The 26921-nt window shown below is 39.5% G+C and overlaps 1 protein-coding gene across 4 annotated transcripts in view; it reads left to right on the top strand.

Moving 5' to 3' along the window:
* ST7L (suppression of tumorigenicity 7 like) overlaps positions 1-26921 on the top strand; it is a 176785-nt gene that overhangs the window by 82193 nt on the left and 67671 nt on the right. For all 4 annotated transcript variants that reach the window (XM_066246756.1, XM_066246754.1, XM_066246752.1 and 1 more), the window contains exons 12-13: positions 18523-18673; positions 23043-23135. In XM_066246756.1, the coding sequence (XP_066102853.1) occupies positions 18523-18673; positions 23043-23135 (244 nt within the window). The remainder of the gene's footprint in view (positions 1-18522; positions 18674-23042; positions 23136-26921) is intronic.

Genomic DNA, 26921 nt, shown 5'->3' on the forward strand with positions numbered 1-26921 from the left:
ATATGAAATGCTCCCCTTTTTTAGTCTTCAGAGTGGTTAAGAGAATGGATTCTGCAAACTAGACTGCCTAGGTTTGGATTCTGGCTCCACTACTTACTTGGTTGTATGATCTTGGACAAGTTACTTCTCTGGACTTGAGTTTCTCCTTGTGTAAAATGGGGATGACATTCCCTACTTGTTAGAGTTGTTATAAGGTTAAACGACCTTATAACATGTCTTTAAAGTGCTTAGAGGGGCTCCTGACACATAGTAAGCATTACAGAAGTGATTGCTATTGTTATTAGTCGGGGAGGGGGTGGGAATCTGTTCCTTTTGTGAGAAGATGAGCAGCGGTTATTAATCAGAACTATTAAAATTAAATATGCCATTAAGATACTTAAAAATTTTATTTAATTCACACTCAGTATAACAAAATATGAACTGTCTGATTCCTGGGTAATACACTCTCATGCAAAGGTTGTGGACTTTTCTGTTTCAGAAACCCTCTCATGCAAAGTGTGTTCTCAGCAGTAGCAGTTATGTGCATTGTGCATTGGTTTTCAGAACTACCACATGGAAGAGTGGTAGAAATCCAAGGCATTGCCCTAATTACAAAATTGAATTTTTGGATAGGTGATATATATTAATTTCCAGATTAAATCTGCTCTAATCTGTGATACTTTAAAAAAAATTTATTGATTGATTTTAGTGAGAGAGGAAGTAGGGGAGAGATAGAGGACAGGAACACTAATCTGTTCCTATATGTGCCCTGACCAGGGAATCAAACTAGCAACCTCTACTCTTCTGGACAATGCTCCACCCAACCAAGCCATCCAGCCAGGGCGATCTATGATGCTTTTAGGGATACTTTTTTGAAACACACACACACACACACACACACACACACACACACACACACACACACAGAAATACTACAAAACAATTCTGAGAGAAATGAAAGAAAATTTAAATAAATGGGAGGTTTAATATTATTAAGATCACAATATTTGATTGATTTATAGATTAAATGTAATTCCTATTAAAATCCTACCAGGCTTATTTGTAGAAATAGACAAGCTCATCCTCAAATTTACCATATTTTTCACTCCATAAGACACACCTGACCATAGACACACCCTAAGGTTTTAAGGAGGAAAAAAAAAATTCTGAACCAAATGGTGTGTTAAAATATTTAATAAAATATACCACAATAATTTTTAACAGTGTAAACTCAATAGCAGTATTAGCAACCATTAGCACTGTTATTAACAAATGAAGAGACTTTAATGTTCAAATACTCTCATAGTTTTCCAGGAACCCGCAGCAGCTAAAAAAAAAAATGAACCTTCGCTCCATAAGACGCATGGGCATTTTCCCCTCCACTTTTGAGGAAAAAAAGTGTGTCTTATGGAGTAAAAAATGTGGTATATGGAAATGCAAAGGACCTAGAAAAGCCAAAGCAATTTTGCAAAAGAAAAACAAGGTTGGAAGATTTACATGATCAACTTTAAGATGTTTTAAAGCTTTTTGAAAGGACATGTTTTGCCCTGGTCAGCTGTCTCAGTAGGTTAGAACATCGTCCTGAAGCACAAAGGTTACTGGTTTGATTCCTAGTCAGGGCACATGCAGGACATTCCTGTCTCTATCTCTCTCCCACTTTTTCTATCTAAAATCAATCAATAAAAATTTTTTTAAAAGAAAAGACATTTTTAACAGCAATTAAGGTAGTATAATATTGGCATAAAGATTGAAGTATAGCCTGACCAGGCAGGCAGTGGCGCAGGGGATAGAGTGTCGGACTGGAACACAGAGGACCCAGGTTCGAAACTTCAAGGTCGCCAGCTTGAACGCGTGCTCATCAGACTTGAGTACAACTCACCAGGTTGAGCACGGGGTCGCTGGCTTGAGCGTGGGATCATAGACACGACCCCATGGTTGCTGGCTTGAGCCCAAAGATCACTGGCTTGAAGCCCAAGGTCGCTGGCTTAAGCAAGGGGTCACTTGCTCTGCTGTAGACCCCTGGTCAAGGCACATATGAGAAAGCAATCAATGAACAACTAAGGAGCCACAACGAAGAATTGATGCTTCTCATTGCTCTCCCTTCCTGTCTGTCTGTCCCTCTTTCTCTGTCACACACACAAAAAAGATTGAAGTATAGATTACTGGAAGATAATAGAGAATCCTGAAACAAACACATAATTATGGTTAGTTGATTTTCAACAAGTGTTCCAAGGCAACTAACTCAGTGTTCAATGGGGAAAGGATGATGTTTTCAACAAATGGTGCTAGAACAATTAAGTGTCTATAGAAACAAACAAACAAATAAAAAACATGTGCTGGTGTTTTATTTAGTTATTTATTTATTTTTTACAGGGACAGAGAGAGAGTCAGAGAGAGGAACAGATAGGGACAGACAGACAGACAGGAACGAAGAGAGATGAGAAGCATCAATTATCAGTTTTTCGTTGCGACACCTCAGCTGTTCATTGATTGCTTTCTCATGTGTGCCTTGACCATGGGCCTTCAGTTGACCAAGTAACCTTTGCTCGAGCCAGCGACCTTGGATCCAAGCTGGTGAGCTTTTTGCTCAAGCCAGATGAGCCCGCGCTCAAGCTGGCGACCTCAGGGTCTCGAACCTGGGTCCTCGGCATCTCAGTCCGACGCTCTATCCACTGCGCCACCGCTTGGTCAGGCTGATGGTGTTTTACTTAGTTGTACACGTGAAACCTGTATGGTTTTGTAAACCAAGGTCATCCCAATAAACTTAATTAATAAAAAAACTAAATGTTAAAAATCTGAAAAATTATAACCCCTCAGATCCATTCCCTCATACCATATACAAAAGTGTACTCAAAATGGATTATAGGTCTAAATGTAAGAGGTAAAATTATAAAATTTCTAGAAGGAAACTGAAGAAAATCTTTGTATCTTGGGTTAGGCCAAAATTTCTTTAAAAGCATGATTCATAACAGAAAAAAAAGGATAAATTGAACTTCTTAAAACATTTGCTCTTCAAAAGACACCATTAAGAAAATGAGAAGACAAGCCAAAGACTGGGAGAAAATATTTGCAAGTCAAATATCTGGCCTGACCAGGCACTGGCCCAGTGGATAAAGTGTTGAACTGGGATGCAGAGGACCCAGGTTTGAAACTCTGAGGTTGCCGGCTTGAGGGCGGGCTCATCTGGCTTGAGCATGGGCTCACCAATTTGAGGGTGGGATTGTTGGCTTGAGCCTGGGATCATAGACATGACCCCATGGTCACTGGCTTGAGCCCAAAGGTCGCTGGCTTGAAGCCCAAGGTCGCTGGCTTGAGCAAGGGGTCACTCGCTCTGCTGTAGTCCCCGGTCAAGGCACATATGAGAAAGCAATCAATGAACAACTAAGGAACCACAACGAAGAATTGTTGTTTCTCATCTCTCTCCCTTTCTATCTGTCTGTCCCTATCTGTCTCTGTCTCTGTCTCTGTCACACACACACAAAAAAAATTTGTATCTGTTAGAGGACTTCTATCCAGAACTTACAAAGAACTCTTAGAACTCAATATTAAGAGGACAAATGACTCAAAACATGAGCAAAGTATGTAAATAGTCACTTTACCAACAAAAATACAGGAATAGCTAATAGACACATTAAAACATACTCAGCATTGCCCTGGCCGGATGGCTCAGTGATAGAGCATCGGCCTGGCGTACAAGAGTTCTGGGTTCGGTTCCCAGCCAGGGCACACAGGAGAAGCGCCCATCTGCTTTTCCACCCCTCCCCCTCTCCTTCCTCTCTGTGTCTCTCTCTTCCCTTCCCACAGCCAAGGCTCCATTGGAGCAAAGTTGGTCCGGGTGCTGAGGATGGCTCCTTGGCCTCTGCCTCAGGCGCTAGAATGGCTCTGGTTGCAACAGAGCAACACCCCAGATGGGCAGAGCATCGCCCCCTGGTGGGTGTGCTGGGTGGATCCGGTCGGGCGCATGTGGGAGTCTGTCTGACTGCCTCCTGTTTCCAACTTCAGAAAAATACAAAAAAAACCCCCAAAAAACAAAAAAACAAAAACGAAAAACATACTCAGCATTATTAGCCATTGAAAAATACAAATTAAAAGCACACTATGATATACTTTATACCCACTAGAATGCCCATACTCACAAAGACTGACAATACCAAGTGTTGACAGGGATGTGGGGAAACTTTATACACTGCTACTGTGCATGTAAAATAGTATCACAACTTTGGAAAACAGTTTTAAAGTTAAACATATATGCTTACTGTATAACCCATCAATTCCATTCCTAGGTATCTACACAAGTGCAATGAAAACATATTTCCATGCAAAGACTTGTATCCAATTGTTCATAGCTGTATTGTTCACAAGGGCCAAAAACTTGAAACAATCCAAAGACAGGTGAATGAGTAAATGAGTTGTGGTATATCCATAAAATGGAGCACTTCTTAGCACTTAAAAGGAACAAAATATAAGTACATGCAACAATATAGATGAACCTCAAATACTTTATGTCAAGTGAAAGAAACCAGACACAAAAGACTATGATTTCATTTATGTGTATTTTCTAGAACAGGTAAACCCATAGACTCAAAAAGCAGATCAGTGATTCCCTGGGACAGGTGGTAGGAGTGGCGTTGACTACATACAGGGACAAGGGAACTTTTTGTGGTGATGGTTGCACAACTGTATACATTTACTAAAAATCATTTTACTATACACAATACTTAAAATGGTAAATTTTGTGATATGTAAAGTATACCTCAAAACTATTAAATGTATATACTTTGATATATAAATTTTAAAGTATATAATGTGTATATATACTTTAACATTAAAATTTTTTTATATGTAAGTAGAAATTTTCCTATTTTCCCCTCAACTATTTGCCATTGCCACAGCCAGTTGACAATTCTACTTTTTTAGAATACCCAGCTAAGGCTGACCTGTGGTGGCGCAGTGGATAAAGCATCGACCTGGAACGCGTGAGGTTGCTGGTTCGAAACCCTGGGCTTGCCTGGTCAAAGCACATATGGGAGTTGATGCTGTTCCTCCCATCTTCTATCTCCTCTCTAAAATGAATAAATAAAGTCTTTAAAAAAAAAAAAAAAGAATACCCAGCTAAGTATAATGGTGCTATAACCTTACATTATTGCTTGTGCATAGACTTTTTTTTTTTTTTTTTTTGTGGGAGAGACAGAGAGAATCAGAGAGAGGGACAGATAGGGACAGACAGACAGGAAGGGAGAGAGATGAGAAACATCAATGCTTCGTTGCGGTTCCTTAGTTGTTCATTGATTGATTTCTCATATATGCTTTGACCGGGGCACTACAGCAGACCGAGTGACCCCTTGCTCGAGCCAGCAACCTTGGGCTTAAGCTGGTGAGCCTTGCTCAAACCAGATGAGCTTGCGCTCAAGCTGGTGACCTTGGGGTCTTGAACCTGGGTCCTCCACATCCTAGTCCGACGCTCTATCCACTGCGCCACCGCCTGGTCAGGCTGTGCATAGACATTTTAAGCTGGGTATTATCAAACAGGATAATGATTAAGGTTTGGATAACATTCCACTTAAATAATATTATTGTTATATGAACTGGGAGAGCTCTGGAATTTGTGGCTGGCTGTGTTTGTTAGGGTTTTACAAGTGATGAACTATGTAAAGTCTCTCTCTCTCTCTCTCTGTGTCCCTCTCTGTCTCTCTCTCTCTCTCTCTGTTCTGTTATGGTCTCTATTCCTGACTCCCAGCTACAGCCAAGCAAACATAAAGGGCTTTAGGGGTTTTTCTTCCTCAAGCTTCAACTGTGGGTCATAACTTAATTAACCTAATGAACAGTGACTTTAAGTGTATATATATTAAATCTTCTTTTAATCTTACAATTTATTATGCAAATTTGTCAAACATATGAATCTTACCAGTCAAATGACAAAGGAATAAAGCTGTTTTAGCAGGAAACATTTTTGGCCAATTTCCACATAGCTACAGCAGAAATGGCTGTAGGTCTAGAGCTGTGCAGTTTGTTAAAGCTGGAAACTATTAGAAACACAACAGAGAAAGATTATATAAATCTCTTCAGGCTGTGAATTTGCTTTAGATATTTCATTAATATTGATTGCCTGTGCAGATTTTTTTAATCTACTGAATGAGTTTCAGTGTACAGTAACAATAATAGTAACAGTTAAAAATTAGAACAGCATGTTTTCATGGTTTTTGACTTGTTCTTCATTACCTCGCTATGGCATTGGTTCAACGAACATTCTTTTTAGTCACCAAACAAGAAAAAGATTGTGCATCTTTCAGCTACTATAGAAGTTGTCAGATTTTTAATTTTATAGTAGAAAATGTTTCATACCTTCTAATTATTCTACAGCGTCCTGTTTCAGTCACTCTAATGTCTTATATTCTTTATTATCCAACCCAGAAGGGCTTTTGTAGAGGGTATAAAATTTTAATTGTTTTTAATTGAGATAATGATCCACACATCACAGACTTCACCCATTTGAAGTACACATTCAGTAGTTCTTAGTACATTCACAAGGTTGCTAATTCTGGAAAGTTTTTATTACCCCAAAAAGAAACCATGTACCTATTAGCAGTCACTCCTCTTTCCTCCCTCCCCCAACCCCTGGCATCCACTAATGTATACTCTGTCTCTTTGATTTGGAATCATAGAATATGTGGCCTTTTGTGTCTGACTTTTTCCACTTAGCATAGTGTAGCACGTATCAATACTTCATTTTATGTCTGAGTATATTCTATTGTATGACTATACCACATTTTGTTTTTCCATTCATTGATTGTTGGAAATTAGGGTTGGTTCCACTATTTGGCTGTTATTTATGGTCAAATTTTCATGTGATGGAAACAACCAAAAAGCCCTTCAATAGAAGACTGGATAAAGAAGATGTGGCACATATACACTATGGAATACTACTCAGCCATAAGAAATGATGACATCAGATCATTTACAGCAAAATGGTGGGATCTTGATAACATTATAAGGAGTGAAATAAGTAAATCAGAAAAAAACAAGAACTACATGATTCCATACATTGGTGGAACATAAAAATGAGACTAAGAGACATGGACAAGAGTGTGGTGGTTACCAAGGGTGGGGGGGGGAGGGAGGACATGGGAGGGAGGGAGGGAGAGAGTTAGGGGGAGGGGGAGGGGCACAGAGAACTAGATAGAGGGTGACGGAGGACAATCTGACTTTGGGCGAGGGGTTTGCAACATAATTTGATGACAAAATAACCTAGACATGTTTTCTTTGAATATATGTACCCTGATTTATTAATGTCATCCCATTACCATTAATAAAAATTTATTTAAAAAAAAAATTTTTTCATGTGAATACATGGTTTCACTTCTTTGGGGTATATACCTAGGAGGGGAATTGACAGGTTGTATGGTAATTATATGTTTATTTATTTTTTTCATTTTTCCGAAGCTGGAAACGGGGAGGCAGTCAGACAGACTCCCGCATGCGCCCGACCGGGATCCACCCGGCATGCCCACCAGGGGGGCGATGTTCTGCCCCTCTGGGGCGTCACTCTGTTGCATCCAGAGCCATTCTAGCACCTGAGGCAGAGGCCACAGAGCCATCCTCAGTGCCCGGGCCATCTTTGCTCCAATGGAGCCTCACTGTGAGAGAGGAAGAGAGAGACAGAGAGGAAGGAGAGGGGGAGGAGTGGAGAAGCAGATGGGCGCTTCTCCTGTGTGCCCTGGCCGGGAATCGAACCCGGGACTCCTGCACACCAGGCTGACGCTCTACTGCTGAGCCAACCGGCCAGGGCTGTTTAATTTTTTTAAATTTATTTATTCATTTTAGAGGAGAGAGAGAGAGAGAGAAGAGAGAAGGGGGGGAGGAGCAGGAAGCATCAACTCCCATATGTGTCTTGACCAGGTAAGCCCAGGGTTTTGAACCGGCAACCTCAGTGTTCCAGGTGGACGCTTTATCCACTGCGCCACCACAGCTCAGACCTATGTTTAACTCTTTGAAAGATTGCCAAACTATTTTCTAAAGTTGCTGTGCTATTTTACATTCCCACCAGCAATGTATGAGGGAGGGCTCCAATTTCTGTACATTCATGTCAACCCTTGTTATTGTCTTTTTTGTGTGTATTTTTCTGAAGTGAGAAGCAGAGGGGAGGCAGACAGACAGACTCCCCCAGAATGCCCAATAGGGGGTGATGCTCGGCCCCTCTGGGGCATTGCTCCGCTGCAACCAGAGCCATTTTACCACCTGAGGTGGAGGCCATGGAGCCGTCCTCAGCGCAGGGACCAACTTTTGCTCAAATGGAGCCATGACTTTGGGAGGGAAAGAGAGAGACAGAGAGAAAGGAGAGGGGGAAGAGTGGAGAAGCAGATGGTTGCTTCTCCTGTGTGCCCTGGCTGGGAATCAAACCCGGGACTTCCACATGCTGGGCCAATGCTTTACCGCTGAGCCAACTGGCCAGGGCATCTGTCTTTTGATTATAGTTATCTTAGGAGGTGTAAAGTGGTATTTTATTGTGGTTTGGGTTTGCATTTTCTTAATGACTAATGATTTTTAACATTTTTTATGTTCTTATTGTCTACCTGTGTATCTTCTTTGGGTATATGTCTATTCATGTCCTTTGCACATTTTTAAAACTATCCTTTTATTATAGAAGATATTCTTTAACATTTTTATTACAGTAGGCCATTGAGGTTCTTGATTAATATGGTCCAAAACTATTATGAATCTCTATAGTTAAGAATACCATGCCCTGCCTGTGTGGTTCAGTGCATACAGTGTTTTCCTGGCACACAGAGGTCATGGGTTCAATCCCTGGTCAGGGCACATTCAAAAAGCAATCAATGGTACACAACTAAATGGAACAACTAAGTGTAACGAGTTGATGCTTCTCTCTCTCTCTCTCAAATAATGGAAAATTTAAAGACTGTCATAACATGTAATTTCACCCAGGAGGATGGGTCATAAACCTTGCTGAGATATGGATGCTGAGGAGTCAGCCAGGGTTATTCATTAGGTAAGTTATTCTGAGATGTACACAGGCCTCAGAGCACATGATTCAAATTTGTGCCTCAGCAAAATGATGGCTTTATAAATTATGAATGTTTGGAGATACCACAGATGACTGAGATTGAAAATGTTAAATCCGTGACTGTTAGTGATCTAGTGTAGATGTGACTGTTCTTAGTGTGACACTCAGCATGTCTGGTTGTAGACTCCACGTGTATTTGGCCGGTTCACCATAGAAGACACTAGCTCTTTGGCAGCAGGCTTACATTTCATTGGCAGCAGGCTTACATTTCATTGGTTCTATATTATAGCAGCATATTTAAAAGATAAGAGGGAATCAGGCACTCCATTGAGATCCTGAGTGGCGTAGCAGTAGCCAAAGGACAAAGTCTGCAACCCAAACAGAACCCAGTGGGGCTGTGCTGTGGCCCGGGTGGAAGAGTTGAGAGTGAAAGGCAGAGGTTCTCGCTAGCCTCCCTTCTCTCTCCTTTCAGTATAAGATCACTCCCCCTTGCTCCTGAGGCTGTTAGGTAGTATTCTGCTTTCTTTCAGTTTATTCATATAGCACTTGTTTACCTTCTGTGTGGGAACCGTCTTAGTCTCCTGGCTAATACACATCCTTGTGGACTTTTTGTGTTCAGCCTGCCTGTCCAATCTCATAGAATGTGCACTGAGAAAACTAATTGCAGAGATAAATTGGTTCTTGGTGTGCATGACTGATCAAGGGCAAAGTACCTTAATTTCAGATGCCTTCAGAGAGATTTTTCTTTAACCTCTGCTTTTAAGAGGAAGATTATAAAGCATTATCATTACTTCAGGTCAGAATTATATTGCTTTTGGTCAAAAGCTGTTGTAAGATTTACAAAGTAGTAGAAACAAAGTAATCTAAAGATAAATTATAAAGATCAAAGCAATTCAAAATTAAAGTGGAGTATAAGCATAGGTATGGCTTTAGAGTTATAAAAGAAACCATCAGACCAGACATCATTATGTTCTTTTAACTATAGCTTACAAAGTAGTTTTAATTTTTTATATTTTTAGTGAAAAGCAAGAGGCATGAGCAGTTGAGTACATTATCTATAGTTTAATACTAGTTAAAATTATCCCAAGCAATTTCTGATTTATTCCAGATATGACAATAAGGTGATTTAAAGGTAATATGGAAGGTCCTGTAGCACTTACTGGGTATCAGCCTTGATTTATTTCTTCCACTATATTGTATTTATGGATAATTTCTAAATCCGTATCTGTTAACCCTGGCTTCCTCCTTTATACACTTGCATTTCTATCTAGTTATGGACTTTTTTTTTTTTTTTTTTTTTTTACATAGGCAGAGATAGACAGGGACAGACAGACAGGAATGGAGAGAGAGATGAGAAGCATCAATCATTTGTTTTTCGTTGCGCGTTGTGACTTCTTAGTTGTTCATTGATTGCTTTCTCATATGTGCCTTGACCACAGGCCTTCAGCAGACCGAGTAACCCCTTGCTGGAGCCAGCGACCTTGGGTCCAAGCTGGTGAGCTTTTTGCTCAAGCCAGATGAGCCCGCACTCAAGCTGGTGACCTCGGGGTCTCGAACCTGGGTCCTTCCGCATCCTAGTCTGATGCTCTATCCACTGTGCCACCACCTGGTCAGGCTAGTTATGGACATTTTTAACTAGGTGTGTATTAGGTACTTCAGACACTTTAATGTGTCTCAAGCTGAATTTTTAAAAATTTAAGTCTTTTCTTTAACTTGTCTGTCCTTCCTTAATTAGATATTCTGATTTATGACTTCATTATCCTCTTTCCCTCATTAACCTTTACTCCTGCCCTTTCCAAATTACCAGCTTGGATTACAACCTTTTGAAACCTCTCTCAGATCTAGCCACCTACTCCAGCCCCAGGTCCCCATCCTGCACCTTCACTACCAGTCTTTAAAAAATGATTATTGTTGGCCCTGGCCAGTTGGCTCAGTGGTAGAGCGTCGGCCTGGCGTGCAGAAGTCCCAGGTTCGATTCCCAGCCAGGGCACACAGGAGAAGCGCCCATCTGCTTCTCCACCCCTCCCCCTTTCCTTCCTCTCTGGCTCTCTCTTCCCCTCCTGCAGCTAAGGCTCCATTGGAGCAAAGATGGCCCGGGCGCTGGGGATGGCTCTGTGGCCTCTGCCTCAGGTGCTAGAGTGGCTCTGGTCGCAACATAGCGACGCCCAGGATGGGCAGAGCATCGCCCCCTGGTGGGCAGAGCGTGGCCCCTGGTGGGCGTGCCGGGTGGATCCCGGTTGAGCGCATGCGGGAGTCTGTCTGACAGTCTCTCCCCGTTTCCAGCTTCAGAAAAATACAAAAAAAAAAAGATTATTGTTATTTTATTTTATTTTTACAGAGACAGAGAGAGTCAGAGAGAGGGATAGATAGGGACAGACAGACAGGAACAGAGAGAGATGAGAAGCATCAATCATTAGTTTTTTGTTGCGAGACCTTAGTTGTTCATTGATTGCTTTCTCCTATATGCCTTGACCGTGGGGTTACAGCAGACCGAGTAACCCCTTGCTCAAGCCAGCGACCTTGGGTCCAAGCTGGTGAGCTTTGCTCAAACCAGATGAGCCTGCTGGCAAGCTGGAGACCTTGGGGTCTCGAACCTGGGTCCTCTGCATCCCAGTCCAACGCTCTATCCATTGCGCTAACGCCTGGTTAGGCGATTATTGTTATTTTAGAAGTAATGAGTACTTTTTACAAACAGTTTGGATCTCTCAAAAGTTTATAAAGTTACCTGACCAGGTGGTGATACAAGGACAGAGCGTCGGAGTAGGATGCGGAGGACCCATGTTAGAGACCCTGAGGTCGCCAGTTTGAGCGCGGGCTCATCTGGTTTGAACAAAGCTCACCAGCTTGGACCCCAGGTCGCTGGCTCGAGCAAGGGGTTACTCGGTCTGCTGAAGGTCCACGGTCAAGGCACATATGAGAAAGCAATCAATGAACAACTAAGGTTCTCAACGAAAAACTGATGATTGATGCTTCTCATCTCTCTCCTTCGTGTCTGTCTGTCCCTATCTATCCCTCTCTCTGACTCTCTCTCTGTCTCTGTAAAAAAAAAAGTTTATAAAGTAAATGTTCCCATGTTTTTTCGCTCCCAACTCTACTTTCTCAAGTAACCACTGTTTGCATTTGGTTTAGTTATTGCCAGACATTTTCTGTGCATTTCTAATCATATAGATGTGTTTATTGTCTCTTTCTTGGACTGTTAAGACAAATTCCTCACTGGTCTCCCTGCCATCAACCCCTCTCCACTCTGGTTACTGGCCAAAATTATCTGCCTCAATAGTAAATCTTACTCTGCTGAGAGAGCTCTGCTTGTTCCCTGTCACCTATAAGATAAGGACCGTCCCTTAGTATTGCAGATATACAATAGAAGCCCTGCACAGCCTTCCTCCTTGCAATGTCTGCCTTGTTCTTTCATCTCCAGCATCACTGCTTCCTGGATGGGCCACATCTCATCGTATCTCCCTAACTTTGTACCTGTGCTCCTCTGCCTGTCAAGTGTCTGCTCATTCTTCGGGACCCTGCTTGTCCGTTGCCTCCTTCATATAGAAGTGTCTTTTCCAGGCAGAGATAATGGCTCTTTCTTTTCTGTTCCTTCAGTACCTTAATCATATCTTTTCTTCTTCTCTTTGGTCTTTTTTTATGTTTGGTTCCCAGTAAGCTTTTTAAAAAGCACTACTGGCTTACTCATCATTTTATATCTGATATTCTGCCTAGCATATAATAGGCATTCAATAAATGTTTGGTAAATAGACATGTCTTTAGTTTGGATCTGCATTGCAATAAAGGCCTACCTAAGTTAAAGAAAGTAAAATTTTGGACCCTATTATTTTGGGGAATTTTTAAGCCATTTTATTTATTTTTATGAGTTTTGACTTTTTATATTACTATTTTTGTAAATTTACATGTAAAATTTATGTATCATATATATTTTACTTTTACTTTACTATTTTTATTTTGCTTACTTATATCATTTTTGACCTTTTAAGGATGGTAGTACAATTCTAACATGACCTTATTTTTCAACTTATATTATAAAATAACTCAGCTTTTAATGGAATACCATACAGCAATTAAAAATGAGTTAGACCTATATAGAGACAAGAAGAAATGTATTCTTAAGATGTTTTGTGGAGTAAAAAGTGAGTTACTTAACAGTTTGATCCTATTTTTAAGAAAAACAGTATTTTGTACTTAAAGAAATCCTGACAAACATAAATCAGATTATCTTCATTTTCTTTATTCTTTTATTCTCCAACCTTGTAATATATATATTATTTTTCTACTGTGTAACTCTGCAGTGTTCGCATTTTTTGTTAGTAGAAAAAAAGACCAAGGCAAAATAAAACCCACCACCCTACAGTTTTTAACCTTTCATATTCTTCTTCATAGGAAAGTGAAGTTTAGGTGGTAGGATATTTTTGATTTTGTTTAGTTTTTATTAATAGTTAGCCCCAAAATTTAGAAGTTTTCTTTAAGTAGAAACAAATATAAGTATGAGTTTGAAGACAGTTTAGCTACAAATATCGGATCAGGTCAGTTTCAGTATGTTAGTGTCTGCTTCGGGCCTAGAATAAGAGGGATATACTGTAGTTTCTATTGTGCGGTATTTACAGCTTATGCCGGGTAGCAGAAATTCCTGAGTAGCAGTTTGTGAAGAAGATAAGTAAGTATTATCCTATAACTACCTTCTTTAAATACATTTTCCTTGAGTTGAAAAATTTCCCTAAATTTTGAGGGTGAAATTTTATTTTAGTGCCTTATAAGAAATTGAAAAATAGTCAAATTGGAAAGGACATTTAGTAATAGGGAAGATGTGACAGTAAAAAATAAGGTAGCATAAGGAAGATTTTTAAAAATTATTAAATAGCAAAGTTTTTTAACCTTTATTTATTTTTTTTAATTTATTCATTTTAGAGAGGAGGGGGGGAGGGAGAGAGAGAGAGAGAGAGGAGGAGGAAGCATCAACTCCCATATGTGCCTTGACCAGGCAAGCCAGGGTTTTGAACCGGCAACCTCAGTGTTTCCAGGTTGACGCTTTATCCACTGCGCGTTTTTTAACCTTTAAAAAAAGATTTTTTTTTACTGATTGATTCTAGAGAGACAGAGAGAGAGAGAGAGAGAGAGAGAGAGATGGGGGTGGGAGGAAACATTCATTTGTGGTTCCACTTAGCTGTGTGCTCATTGGGCGCTTCCCTGTGTGAGTGCTGACCAGGGATCGGACCTGCAGCGTTGGTATCTCGGGACAACACTAATCGACTGAGCTAACCGGTGAGGGCAAGATTATTTTTTTTAAGACTTTATGTATTGATTTTACAGAGAGAGAAGGTGGAGGGGGACAAGAAGTATCAACTCATAGTTGCTTCACTTTAGTTGTTCATTGATTGCTTGTCGTGTGTGCCTTGATTGGGCAAGCCCAGAGTTTTGAACCCACGACCTCCATGTTCCAGGTCGATGCTCTGTCCACTTCATCACCACAGGCCAGGCACAAGATTTTTAAATATAAGCTCCTGAAGTATCATTTCTTAATAAGCATACCATGTGTGTTTGATTACTCTCTGAATTGTCACTTATATTATTAAACAGTGAAAATATAGATGTATAGTTGCCATTCAAAAAATATTTTCTTGACATATTAAGTTGGCATTTTCTATAAGTTTTATTGAATAATTGTTAACTGAATATCTTTGCTTACCATTTGCTAAAGATAGGGTTAATTTAAAGCTTCAGGTTGTAAAACTCATTGAAAATAATTGGGGATATTTTGTCTCTTCTATCTGTAAAATGAGGCAGAATTTTAATAGAAATAAGTTGGTTGAAGTATTAAAAGTTTTCTTCTGAAAATGAGATACTCTTTTTATGATGGAGATTTTGCTGTGATTGCTACTTTTTTTTCTTCTTCCTACTGAAGAAGCTCTTCATGCACTTGCAAAGAGCATAAGGAGTCATGTCAGAGGTCAGTTATTTGAGTCCATTTTCCCACAGCTGCCTGGTGCGAGTGATCTTTTACTGTGTTTTAAAAAAATGGTCAAGGATTAGAGAGGATTAGAAAGAATATTACCCTCCTGAATATAGGCCCAAGGCACTAAGGGGGGAAAACCCAACCAGGCAGCAAATGGGCTTTGCTTGACCAAGACACAACCTCTGCTGCATTCCTTTAAGAAACTGAATGGGAAATGTTAAGTCCCCAAACTGGATTAGTAAATAATCTCATAGCTTGTGACATCTGCTAAAATAAATCGATGAGCAGGTTGCATTCTTACACTTTGAGGAGAGAGCCAGATACATCAAGACTAACGTAAATTTTCTTTTTATTTCAACTTTATTGAGGTATAGGAGTAAGAGTCATTAAAGATAGGCATTAAGCTCAGTAAGTGTTGGAAATACACTTTTCTTAAGAAAAATTTTAGAAATGTTAATCCAATATATACATATATATTAATAACCTAAGGCTTAAATTTTGAAACCACTACACTTAATTTTGTTTTTAAGATTCATCCTGATTGTAGCAGTTTTACAAAGTATTTTTCGCAAATTCCACTATTTATGTTATCTCATTAGTTTGTATAACAATATGAGGAACTTAAAATTTGAAATGTGAGACTATATCTTTTGAGACACCTCCAGAATGTTTCTCTTTTTATATTTTATAAAAAGTTATGTGGTTTGGACCTTGTGACAAATTGATATCAAATTATTTAGAATGAAAAGAGATATTTCAAACCTATTTTAGTGTTTACAGGAAGTATTTGGCTAACTAAAATTTTTAAAAGATTTTTTTAAGTTGACTACTTTAATAGTACAGATGATGTATAAGTGATTAATTTTGCATCATCATGTAATTAGTACATTTGATTAGTGTAATAACTAATTATGCTGCTTTTGTTATGGATTATAATATTAAGGCAAGTATTTTCTTCAAGAATTTCAGATAGAATTTAATTTCATCTGTGAATAAGAATTGATAGGCTATAGCTTCTTTAATAAGCACACTCACTAATCCCTTAAATGCATCTTGTTCTCTTGGCTCAGTGCCTCAAGTTGGCCCTGTACTTTGAATCTGTCCTCCTGTTCTTTTCTCCACCCAACCCCCAATCTGCTCATCCACATTCCACCCATCTTTATATATCAGCTCAAATCCTACATTCCATCAAGAGGTTTATTTTCAGCCCCTTAAGCAGAATTAATACCTCACAAACATAGAATTACCATATGACCCAGCAATTCCAATCCTAGGTATATACCAAAGAAGAATGAAAACAGATGTTTATGTAAAAACTGGTACATGATGTTTTTTGAAGTATTATTCAAATAGCCCAAAGGTGAAAACTACCAAATATCCATCAAATGGTGAATGGATAAACTAATTTATTATATTCATACAATGACATATTATCTAGTCACAAAAAGGAACGAGGTACTGATTCTTGCTGCAACATGAATATACCTTGAGAACATTTTGTTAAGTGAAAGAAACTAATTCCAGCCTGACCAGGTGGTGGCGCAGTGGATAGAGCATCGACCTGGGAAGCTGAGAACCCAGGTTCTAAACACTAAGGCAGGGGTCCCCAAACTACGGGCGGGCGGCCGGCCGGCCGGCCGGCCGCGGGCCACATGCGGCCCCCTGAGGCCATTTATCCGGCCCCCGCCGCACTCCTGGAAGGGCACCTCTTTCATTGGTGGTCAGTGAGAGGAGCATAGTTCCCATTGAAATATTGGTCAGTTTGTTGATTTAAATTTACTTGTTCTTTATTTTAAATATTGTATTTGTTCCCGTTTTGTTTTTTTACTTTAAAATAAGATATGTGCAGTGTGCATAGGAATTTGTTCATAGTTTTTTTTATAGTCCGGCCCTCCAACGGTCTGAGGGACAGTGAACTGGCCCCCTGTGTAAAAAGTTTGGGGACCCCTGCACTAAGGTCACCATCTAAAGGGTGGTCTCATCTAGTTTGTGAGTGGGCTCACCAGCTTAAGCATGGGGTCGCTGACTTGAGCATGGGATCATAGACATGACCTGTAGTTGGTGGCTTGAGCCTAAAGGTCCCTGGCTTGAGCAAGGGGTCACTAGCTTGGCTGGAACCCCCCAAAATCCCACCTCAGTCTAAGCACGTTTGAGAAGCAAGAAATGAACAACTAAGTGCTACAACTGCGAGTTGATGCTTCTAATCTCTTCCTTCTTGTCCCTCTCTCTCACGCTAAAATAAAAAAACCAAAAAAAAAACCCCCAAAACTCCAAAAGGCCGTATATTGCATGATTCTGTTTGTATGAAATATCCAGAATAGGCAAATCTATGGGGACAAAAAGTAGCTTATTGATTGCTTAGGGTTTAGGGGGATGGTGGAGTAGAGAGTGATTACTAAAGAATACAAGGGTTCCCTTTTCAGGTGATGGAAATGTTCTAAAATGACTGGTGATGGTTGAACACATCTGTGAGTGTACTGAAAACCACTGAATTGTGTATTTTCAATGGGTGAATTCTAAATTATATCTCAATAAAGCTTTTATAAAAAAAAGCTAAATTAAAAAAAATTAGTACTTCCTGTTCATATTCCTATATACCGTATTTATCACTCCATAAGACGCACCTGACCTTAAGACACACCTAGGTTGTAAGGAGGAAGATAAGAAAAAAAATATTCTGAACCAAATGGTGTGTTAAAATGTTTAATAAAATACTGTATTTTTTGCTCCATAAGACGCTTGGGCATTTTTCCCTCCACTTTTGGGGGAAAAAAGTGTGTCTTATGGAGCAAAAAATACGGTACATTGTTTATTCTCTAATAAAACACTTAGCGTAGTCTGGTTATAATTTTTTTTAAGTTTATTTTATTGATTTTAGAGAGGAGAGAGAGAGAGAGAGACAGGAACATTGATCTGTTCCTGTATGTGCCCTGACCAGGGATCAAACCGACAACCTCTGTGCTTCAGCACTGATGCTACCCAACCGAGCTGTCCAGTCAGGGCATATAATTATTAACATCAGAAATCTATCTTTCTCATTTCATTAGGATGCTCCAAAAAAAAAAATAGTGTTTTTTGGTATTGCCTAACAGGCAAGTAAGTACTTTGCTCTCAGTAAATATTAATGTAATTGAACTTCTTCACCTGGAAAATGGGAATGAGAAAAAATAATTGAATGTTGCCACAGTGTTGTTTCAAAACAATATAATTTGTATAATTTTTACACTTAATTAGTTTTTAGAAAAATAAATATTTGCTCTCCCATATTTCCTTAGCTTCAGTTTCCATTTTGCATTTAGCAATGTCATATATAAGCCATTATCACCATAGTTTTTACCTACAGGAACTATTCCAGTCCTTGAAATTTGCATATAAAGTATTTTATGCACATTTATCAATAGGACCTTAATGATTTCAACTAGCTTAATGTTTGTCTGGTTTTTTTTTTTTTAATAAAATTGACTTTAAAAATTGAATTTACATTTTTATAAAGGTTTAAATTTAACATAATTTAAATTTCTTTTTTCTGTGGTGTGTCTATGTGTGTGTGTGTGTGTTATTTTTCTAGTATTTACTGGAGATGAAAAGTCTCATTTTACCTCCAGAGCACATTCTGAAGCGGGGTGACAGTGAAGCAATCGCCTACGCTTTCTTTCATCTCCAGCACTGGAAGCGCATCGAAGGCGCCCTCAGTCTGCTGCAGTGTACGTGGGAAGGCAGTAAGTACTGTCCAAGCCCGGCCCTCAGCTCTGCGCATGCGTTGCATTCACAGGCAGTCTTGTTAAATTAGATTGTCTGAGTGTCCATAAGCATTTCTTGTTCAGATTGGTTTCCGTGTGAACTCAGAGGTGTTAGATTTGATTTATTGATAGAAGAGATGTTTAATGGACTTATATTGATGCCACATTTAGGAAAAGCAGAATGACAAACTGATGGTATTTTGTCATATGTTCGTTTAAATGACATACTTGTAAGAAAAGGAAATAATAACTCATATTCTTTGGTTTATAAGCCATTTAATGTGATTGAGCTATTCTAATATTTATAAAATTGGACTGTTTTATTTTCATATGTGTATAACATGAAACTATTTTCATTACAACTAATATCAACTTTATTCTTAAAATTTTTTAATGTGATACATCTCACATAAAATTGACGGTGTTAGTTGTCTTAAAATACACAATTCAGTGGCATTATGTACAGTCACATTGTTGCATAGCTATCACCATCATTCATCCCCAAAGAAGATACATAAATGGCATACATGAAGATACATACATGAAGTTTCATGATCCCAAACTGAAATTCTATAAACATTAAACAATAACTCCCCATTCTTCCCTTCTCCTTAAACCCTGGCAATAACTCCACTTTCTGTCTCTCTGAGTTTGACTGCTTTAGGTATCTCATATAGTAGAATCATTCAATATTTGTCCTTTTATATTGGGCTTATTTCACTTAGCATAATGCTATATAGCATGTGTCAGAATTTCATTCCTTTTTAAGGTTGTCCCATTATATTTGTATATACAACATTTTTTTTTCTTTTTTTTCTAAAGCTGGAAACGGGGAGAGACAGTCAGACAGACTCCCGCATGCGCCCGACCGGGATCCACCTGGCACGCCCCCCAGGGGCGACGCTCTGCCCACCAGGAGGCGATGCTCTGCCCCTCCAGGGCGTCGCTCCCCCATGACCAGAGCCACTCCAGCGCCTGAGGCAGAGGCCAAGGAGCCATCCCCAGCGCCCAGGCCATCCTTGCTCCAATGGAGCCTTGGCTGCGGGAGGGGAAGAGAGAGACAGCAAGGAAGGAAGGGGGTGTGTGGAGAAGCAAATGGGCGCCACTCCTATGTGCCCTGGCCGGGAATCGAACCCGGGTCCCCCCCGCACACCAGGCTGACGCTCTACCGCTGAGCCAACCGGCCAGGGCCATACAACATTTTATTTATGCATTAAAGTTGCTTCCACCTTTTGATATTGTGAATAATCCAGCTTTGAACATGGGTGTACACATATGTGTTCAGGCTTGTGTTTTCAATTATTTTGGGTGTGGACTCAAAGAGGACTTTCTGGATCATGTAATCCCTATGTTTAATTTTTCGAGCACCCACCATGCTGTTTTCTATAGCAGTTGTACCTTTTCTAGCAATGCATAAGTGTTAACTCTATGTCCTCATCAAATTTGTTATTTTCGGGTTTTTAAATATAATAGCCATTCCAATGGGTGTGAAGTGATATCTAATGGTGGTTTTTATTTGTGTGTTCCTAATATTAGTGATATTGGACATCTCTTAATTTACCTATTGGCCATTTATGTATCTTCTTTGCAGAACTGGTCTGTTTTTCAACTCACTACCATATCTCTTATTTGTAACTTCTTAAAATCACTAAAAAAATTAAGAAGTTTAATTAAAATTATTTTATTAGTTGATTCTTATAATAATTCTCATTGAAAATACTCCTCTGCTATCAACAAAAATTCAAAAATAAATTCAGTGCTCATTCACTAAAATTGGTTAGCCCCCTCAAGTTCCCAAAGTTTGCATTAAGGCATGTTGGAGGCATTGCAGCAAATTCACAATAGTGGCACAGGATATTTTAAATTTTCAGTGGAAATACAGCAGTATCATTTATGTCAGAAACAATTAAACTATTACTCTAGATAGCTCATGGTTCCATAATTGGATGGCTCTCCAGTCTCTATTTCTTTCTGTGTCATAGCTTTGCATATCTGCGGTTTTGTTAGTTGCTGTGATTAGGAAAAGTACCACAGCCCTGGCCGATTGGCTCAGCGGTAGAGCGTCGGCCTGGCGTGCGGGGGGACCCGGGTTCGATTCCCGGCCAGGGCACATAGGAGAAGCGCCCATTTGATTCTCCACCCCCCCCCTTCCTCTCTGTCTCTCTCTTCCCCTCCCACAACCAAGGCTCTATTGGAGCAAAGATGGCCCGGGCGCTGGGGATGGCTCCTTGGCCTCTGCCCCAGGCGCTAGAGTGGCTCTGGTCTCGGCAGAGCGACGCCCCGGAGGGGCAGAGCATTGCCCCTTGGTGGGCAGAGCGTCGCCCCTGATGGGCGTGCCAGGTGGATCCCGGTTGGGCGCATGCGGGAGTCTGTCTGTCTCTCCCCTTTTCCAGCTTCAGAAAAATACAAAAAAAAAAAAAAAAAAAAGAAAAAGTACCACACAAAAATCAGTGTAGAACAGGAAATGAGGCTAGTTCTATCCAGTCTCATTCCAAGGTTTGAGAAGTTGTGGAGTGCTTGACAGACTCATACATCCCATTAGTAAGAAATGAGGGTTATTTAAAAATGAAATAATATTTTTTTCTTTTCATGTATGTGCATTATTTTCAGATCACTGATAAATTGTTAGAACGCAAACTTTCAACGATGTTTGAACCCACTACCTATTAAGTGGCATTGTTAGATATTCTTTTGGCCTACGGGCGTCAGAGAAATTCCGGAGACAAGGAGGACAGACACCATGTGTTCTTGAAACAAGAAAATTTAAGTACCTTTGCCTTAACCATTTTCTAAGGGTCAGACACTGTGCTTGACACTGACAATATGCAGATTGGTGAAACTAAGACAACTGAAACTGAGGAGCTGAATGTCTTTGGGTTATTAGACTTTATTTTCCTCTTTTTCCGAGTAGTCTATAAGCTCTTCAAAGCCAGGTATTTTATCTCATTCACCTTGTATGTGTCTTCAATGCCTAACGTTCTGCTTGGCATATAGGAGGTTTTCAATCAGTATATGCCTTATACTGTATATAATGAATAGTCATCCTAATGCATAATTTCCTAGTGTTATCACTGATTTGCTCTGGGACTTTGGACAAATCACTACTTTTTATTGTGCCAAAACAAAATCCATGTTTTAATAAAAATTTATAGAGTCAAGCACTAGAGGAGAAGCAAAATCTTTATCACAGTTATTTTTTGTTTTTTGTTTTGTTTGTTTTGTATTTTTCCGAAGTTAGAAGCAGGGAGACAGACTCTCGTATGTGCCCGACCAGGATCCACCCGGCATGCCCACTAGGGGGCGATGCTCCACCCATCTGAGGCGTTGCTTCGTTGCAGCTGGAGCCATTCTAGCGCCTGAGGTGGAGGCCATGGATGCGTCCTCACCACCCGGCCAACTTTGCTCCAATGGAGCCTTGGCTGCAGGAGGGGAAGAGAGAGGTAGAGAGGAAGGCAGAGAGGAAGGAGAGGGGAAGGGTGGAGAAGCAGATGAGTGCTTTTCCTGTGTGCCCTGGCTGGTAATAGAACCTGGGACTTCCACACGCTGGGCCCACACCCTACTGGCTGAGCCAATTGGCCAGGGCCTATCACAGTTTTGATAGATACTTAGCTAGTTGAGTAGATCAATAAGAATTCCTTCTTTAAGCAGTCTACAAGAGTTAGTGACAGTCTAGATCAGGGATGGGGTAAACTTTTTCTGTATAAAGCCAGATGGTAAATATTTCGTCTTTGCAGGCCATAGTCTTTGTCACAACTACCCAACTCTTGTAGCATGAAAGTAACCTTGCATGATATATAAATGAACAAGCATGGCTGCACTCTAATACATTTCCCCCCACACACAAACGATACTGGGACAGGCCTGGCCAAAGAGTTACATATTTATACTTTAGTGACTCCAATCTAAATTAATCTCGGCTCATAGGAAACTTTGGTGACATCTCATATGTGAAGTTAGGAGCCATTGAGAACTCTAGTTGCCAACAGTATGGCCACAACAGTTATACATGTTGCAATTTTGTGAAGATTACTACAGAAGTGGAATTATGCCTAGAGAGTCTATTGTGTTTGTAACGAGGAGACTGAGACAAGAAGGACTCAGCCAGTCATATGCAGTGCCCCTGGTAGTTTTATTCCAGCCTAACCAGTCACTATTCTCTAAATAAGCCTTGTTCTTCCTTTAAGTTATTCCTTTGCTTACCCTGTTTCTTTCATCAAAAATGTGTCTCCAGAAAAAAAAGAAAATGTTATGTGAAAATTTTATAAAAAGTCTTAAAATAGCTTTGATATGTAGTATAAGATGAAAACAAGTCTGATTTGAACATCAACATATGTGTTTTTTTTCTCAGCTTTTAGAATGATTCCATATCCATTAGAGAAAGGCCATCTATTTTACCCTTATCCCAGCTGCACAGAGACTGCTGATAGAGAACTATTACCTAGTAAGTAAATATTCTAGTTTTCCTAAACTTAACAGTAGTTGTGTGATTGTTTTTCAAAATATTCTTCCGTTTTCAAAGTACCTTTGGTTGAAATTCAAGATACTGCTTAAATACTATTTTAGCCATTTCTTGGATATACCTGCATAACACAATTCATTTCCAAATATGTGCTAAATGCAATGAAGGACACAAAGATTAAAGATACTAAAAAGAGCCGGCAGCTTACAAATATTGAAGAAGGAAATAATACTGATACTTTACAAACTTTTTAGAAAATAAATGAGTAAACACTTTTCATCTCATTCTATGATACCAGTATTACCCTGATACCAAATTCATACGAAATCATTACAAAGAAAGAAAACTACAGAACATTTTCCCCAATGAATATAGGCATAAGTATTGTCAACCAAATTTTAGCAAACAATCCAGCAACATATAAAAAGGATTATACTTCATGACCAAGAGGGCTTTTCCTCACAATTGTAAGGTTGGTTTAATATCTGAAAATGTAATGCACCATATTTATAGAATAAAGGACAATAGATGCAAAAAAAAGTATTTGACACGAATCTTACACCCACTCATGATAAAAGTTCTGAAGAAACTAGGAATAAAAAGGAACTTTCTGAGTCCCATAAAAAGCATCTGTGAAAAGCCCACAGCTAACACCATACTTAATAGTGAAGGACTGAATGCTTTCTCCGCATGATCAGCAATAAGGCAAGGATGTCTGCTCTCACCACTTCCTCTCAGTGTGGTACTGATGGGTCTAGTCAGTGCCGTCAAGCAAGAAAAATAACAGGCATTCATATTGGAAAGGAAGAAGTAAAACTGTCTTTATTCACAGTTGACATGGTTTTCTATGTAGGAAATTCTAAGAAATTCATTAAAATACTATTAGAACTAATAAACAAGTTCAGCAAGGTTGCCCAATGCAATATTAACACACAAAACTCAATTGTATATTTATATATAATACTAGCAAAGAACAATCCAAAAATGAAATTTCAAATACAATTCCAATTATAGTAGCATCAAAAAGAACAAACAACTTAGGAATAAATTTAACAAAAGAAGGCAAGACTTGTACCCTAAAAACTACAAAATGTTGCTGAGAGAAATTAAAGAAAATCTGAATAACTGTAGGGATATTCCATGTCTATGGAGCAATAGACTCAACGTTATTTACATCAGTGGTCCCCAACCCCCGGGTCGCAGACCAGTACCGGTCCGTGGGCCATTTGGTACCAGTCCGCAGAGAAAGAATGAATAACTTACATTATTTCCCTTTTATTTATATTTAAGTCTGAACAATGTTTTATTTTTAAAAATGACCAGATTCCTTCTGTTACATCCGTCTAAGACTCACTCTTGATGCTTGTCTTGGTCACGTGATACATTTATCCATCCCACCCTAAAGGCCGGTCCGTGAAAATATTTTCTGACATTAAACCGGTCCGTGGCCCAAAAAAGGTTGAGGACCACTGATTTATATGACATTTCTCTCCAAATTGATCTGTAGGCTCAATACAACTCCTAGCAAAATCCCAGCAGAAATTGACAAGCTGATCCCAGCACTTAGAGAGTAAGGTTAAGGACCCAGAATAGGGAAAATAGTCTTTACAAAGAACGAAGTTGGATGGACTACACTTGCCAATTAAAAAAAAAAGCAGTTGAAAAGTCAGGAGGAGAACAAGCAATATGTAGAGTTATGATGGCTGAGAGTGCTTCATCCTTGCTCCTGCTTTCAGGAACAAGAAGAAAATTCTCAAATGAATAGTCTATATCTTTTGTTTCTGCTTCCTACCATCCACCCAGTTTTTCCCTCTGAGCTGGTAAATTTCTATTTAACTTTCAGGGTTTTTTTTTTAAATCATTTATTGGCCTGAGCAGACGGTGGCACAGTGGATAGAGCATTAGACTGGAATGCAGAGGACCCAGGTTTGAGACTCCAAGATCACTGGCTTGAACACCAGCTCATCTGGCTTGAGTGTGAACTCACCAGCTTACTAGTGTGGGGTTGCCAGCTTGAGCGTGGGATCATAGACATGACCCCATGGTCACTGACTTGAGCTCAGAGGTCGCTGGCTTGAAGGCCAAAGGTTGCTGGCTTGAGCCCAAGGTCACTGGCTTGAGCACGGAGTCACTTGCTCTGCTGAAACCCCCCCTCCCCCCCGTCAAGGCACATATGAGAAAGCAATCAATGAACAACTAAGGAGCTGCAAGGAAGAATTGATGCTTCTCATCTCTCTCCCTTCCTGTCTGTCTCTATCTGTCCCTCTCTCTATCTCTTTCTCTGTCAGAAAAAAATAAAAATTTATTTATTGACTTTTAGAGAGAGAGAGAGACATTAATTTGCATAGCACTTATTTGTACATTCACTGGTTGATTCTCATATGTGCCCTGACCAGGGATCATACCTGCAACCTTTGCGTGTTGGACTGACTCTCTAACCAACTTAGCTACCTGGCCAGGGCTGTTTAACTCTCTTTTTTATGACTTAACCAATAAATCTGGAGGTTATAAACACTAGTACCATGTTTCCTTATATGATATTAACCCATGCCATAGTTTTTACAATTCTTGGGCCATTAGAATTGAAGTCTAGGAAGGAAAGTTGCAGTTTTATAAGCATCAAATTTAATGAGCTGGAAAGTTCAAACAGATAGATGAAAATTTAGGCAAGACTGTAGAAGTTGAGTATGCTGATATTTTTCACCCAGAATCTTTTATTTTCTTCCATCTTCTGAGATGTTATCTCTTCTTTGAACTATTCAAATACCTTGTGTACTTCTTAATCTCCCCCTTCTAGATTTTAAAATTGAAGGCCAGGGTTCCCTTTATTGTCCCTCTGTGTATCTCTATGACATTCACCATAAAAACTAATTTTCAAGAGATATTATTTGAATTAGTCATGTTTATTAATTTATTCTTATAAACATGTCAGGTACATTGTAAGTACTCAATAGAAATGTTATCTATTAGTATCTTTTCTTCCTTATTGTACTCTGAACTCCTACGCTGCTCATAGGTGAATAGAAAGACTGATGAACAATGTATTAAGTGCTAAATGTATGGAATAGACTATAAGGAAGCTGGAATGGGGAGTGCCTAGCTCTCCAATGTCAGGATGATTTCTAAATCCGACTTGGGTGACTTGAAGAATGGCAAATCCATCACCCAGCAGGAGGAGCAGGTTTGGGAATAGGAGTGGGGGAATCATAAGTTCAGGGTCTGAGTATATTGCATGTGTTACATCTCACCCATATGTACACATATGCATGGTAATTAAAAATGAAATATTTTATTACATATCCTACTTTTCTAGGCAAGAATGAGATTACTAAGGGGAACTCTAGGGTGAGAAGTAAACTAAGGGTGGAACCATGGGGCACAAAAATGTGTGAGGAATGGACTGATAAGTAGTCTGGAAGATTCAGTGAAGGAGTGGTCAGAGAGACAGGACAAGAACCAGAACTAGATATCCTAGAATCCTAAAAACATTTCCACATGAGGAGGAGTAGCTGAGGTATTAAGTAAGGTACATAATTACTGAGAAGAACTGATTGACTGGCAATTAGAAGGTCATTGGTGAGAAATTTTATTTTCTTTCCTAGGATGGTGGTAGTAGTAGTTTTTTATGTTGTCTTTCCGTTTTAACAGAAACAAGGATATTTAAGGCAAAGGAACAAATCTTTAATTAAGGAACATCAGTATTTAAGAGTGTATTATATTAGGCTAAGACATTTAGCCTAAAATAATACCCCCCAAATCATTACAAAG

This window comes from Saccopteryx bilineata, chromosome 11 (genome assembly GCF_036850765.1).
Source record: "Saccopteryx bilineata isolate mSacBil1 chromosome 11, mSacBil1_pri_phased_curated, whole genome shotgun sequence".
NCBI classification, from domain to species: Eukaryota; Metazoa; Chordata; class Mammalia; order Chiroptera; family Emballonuridae; genus Saccopteryx; species Saccopteryx bilineata.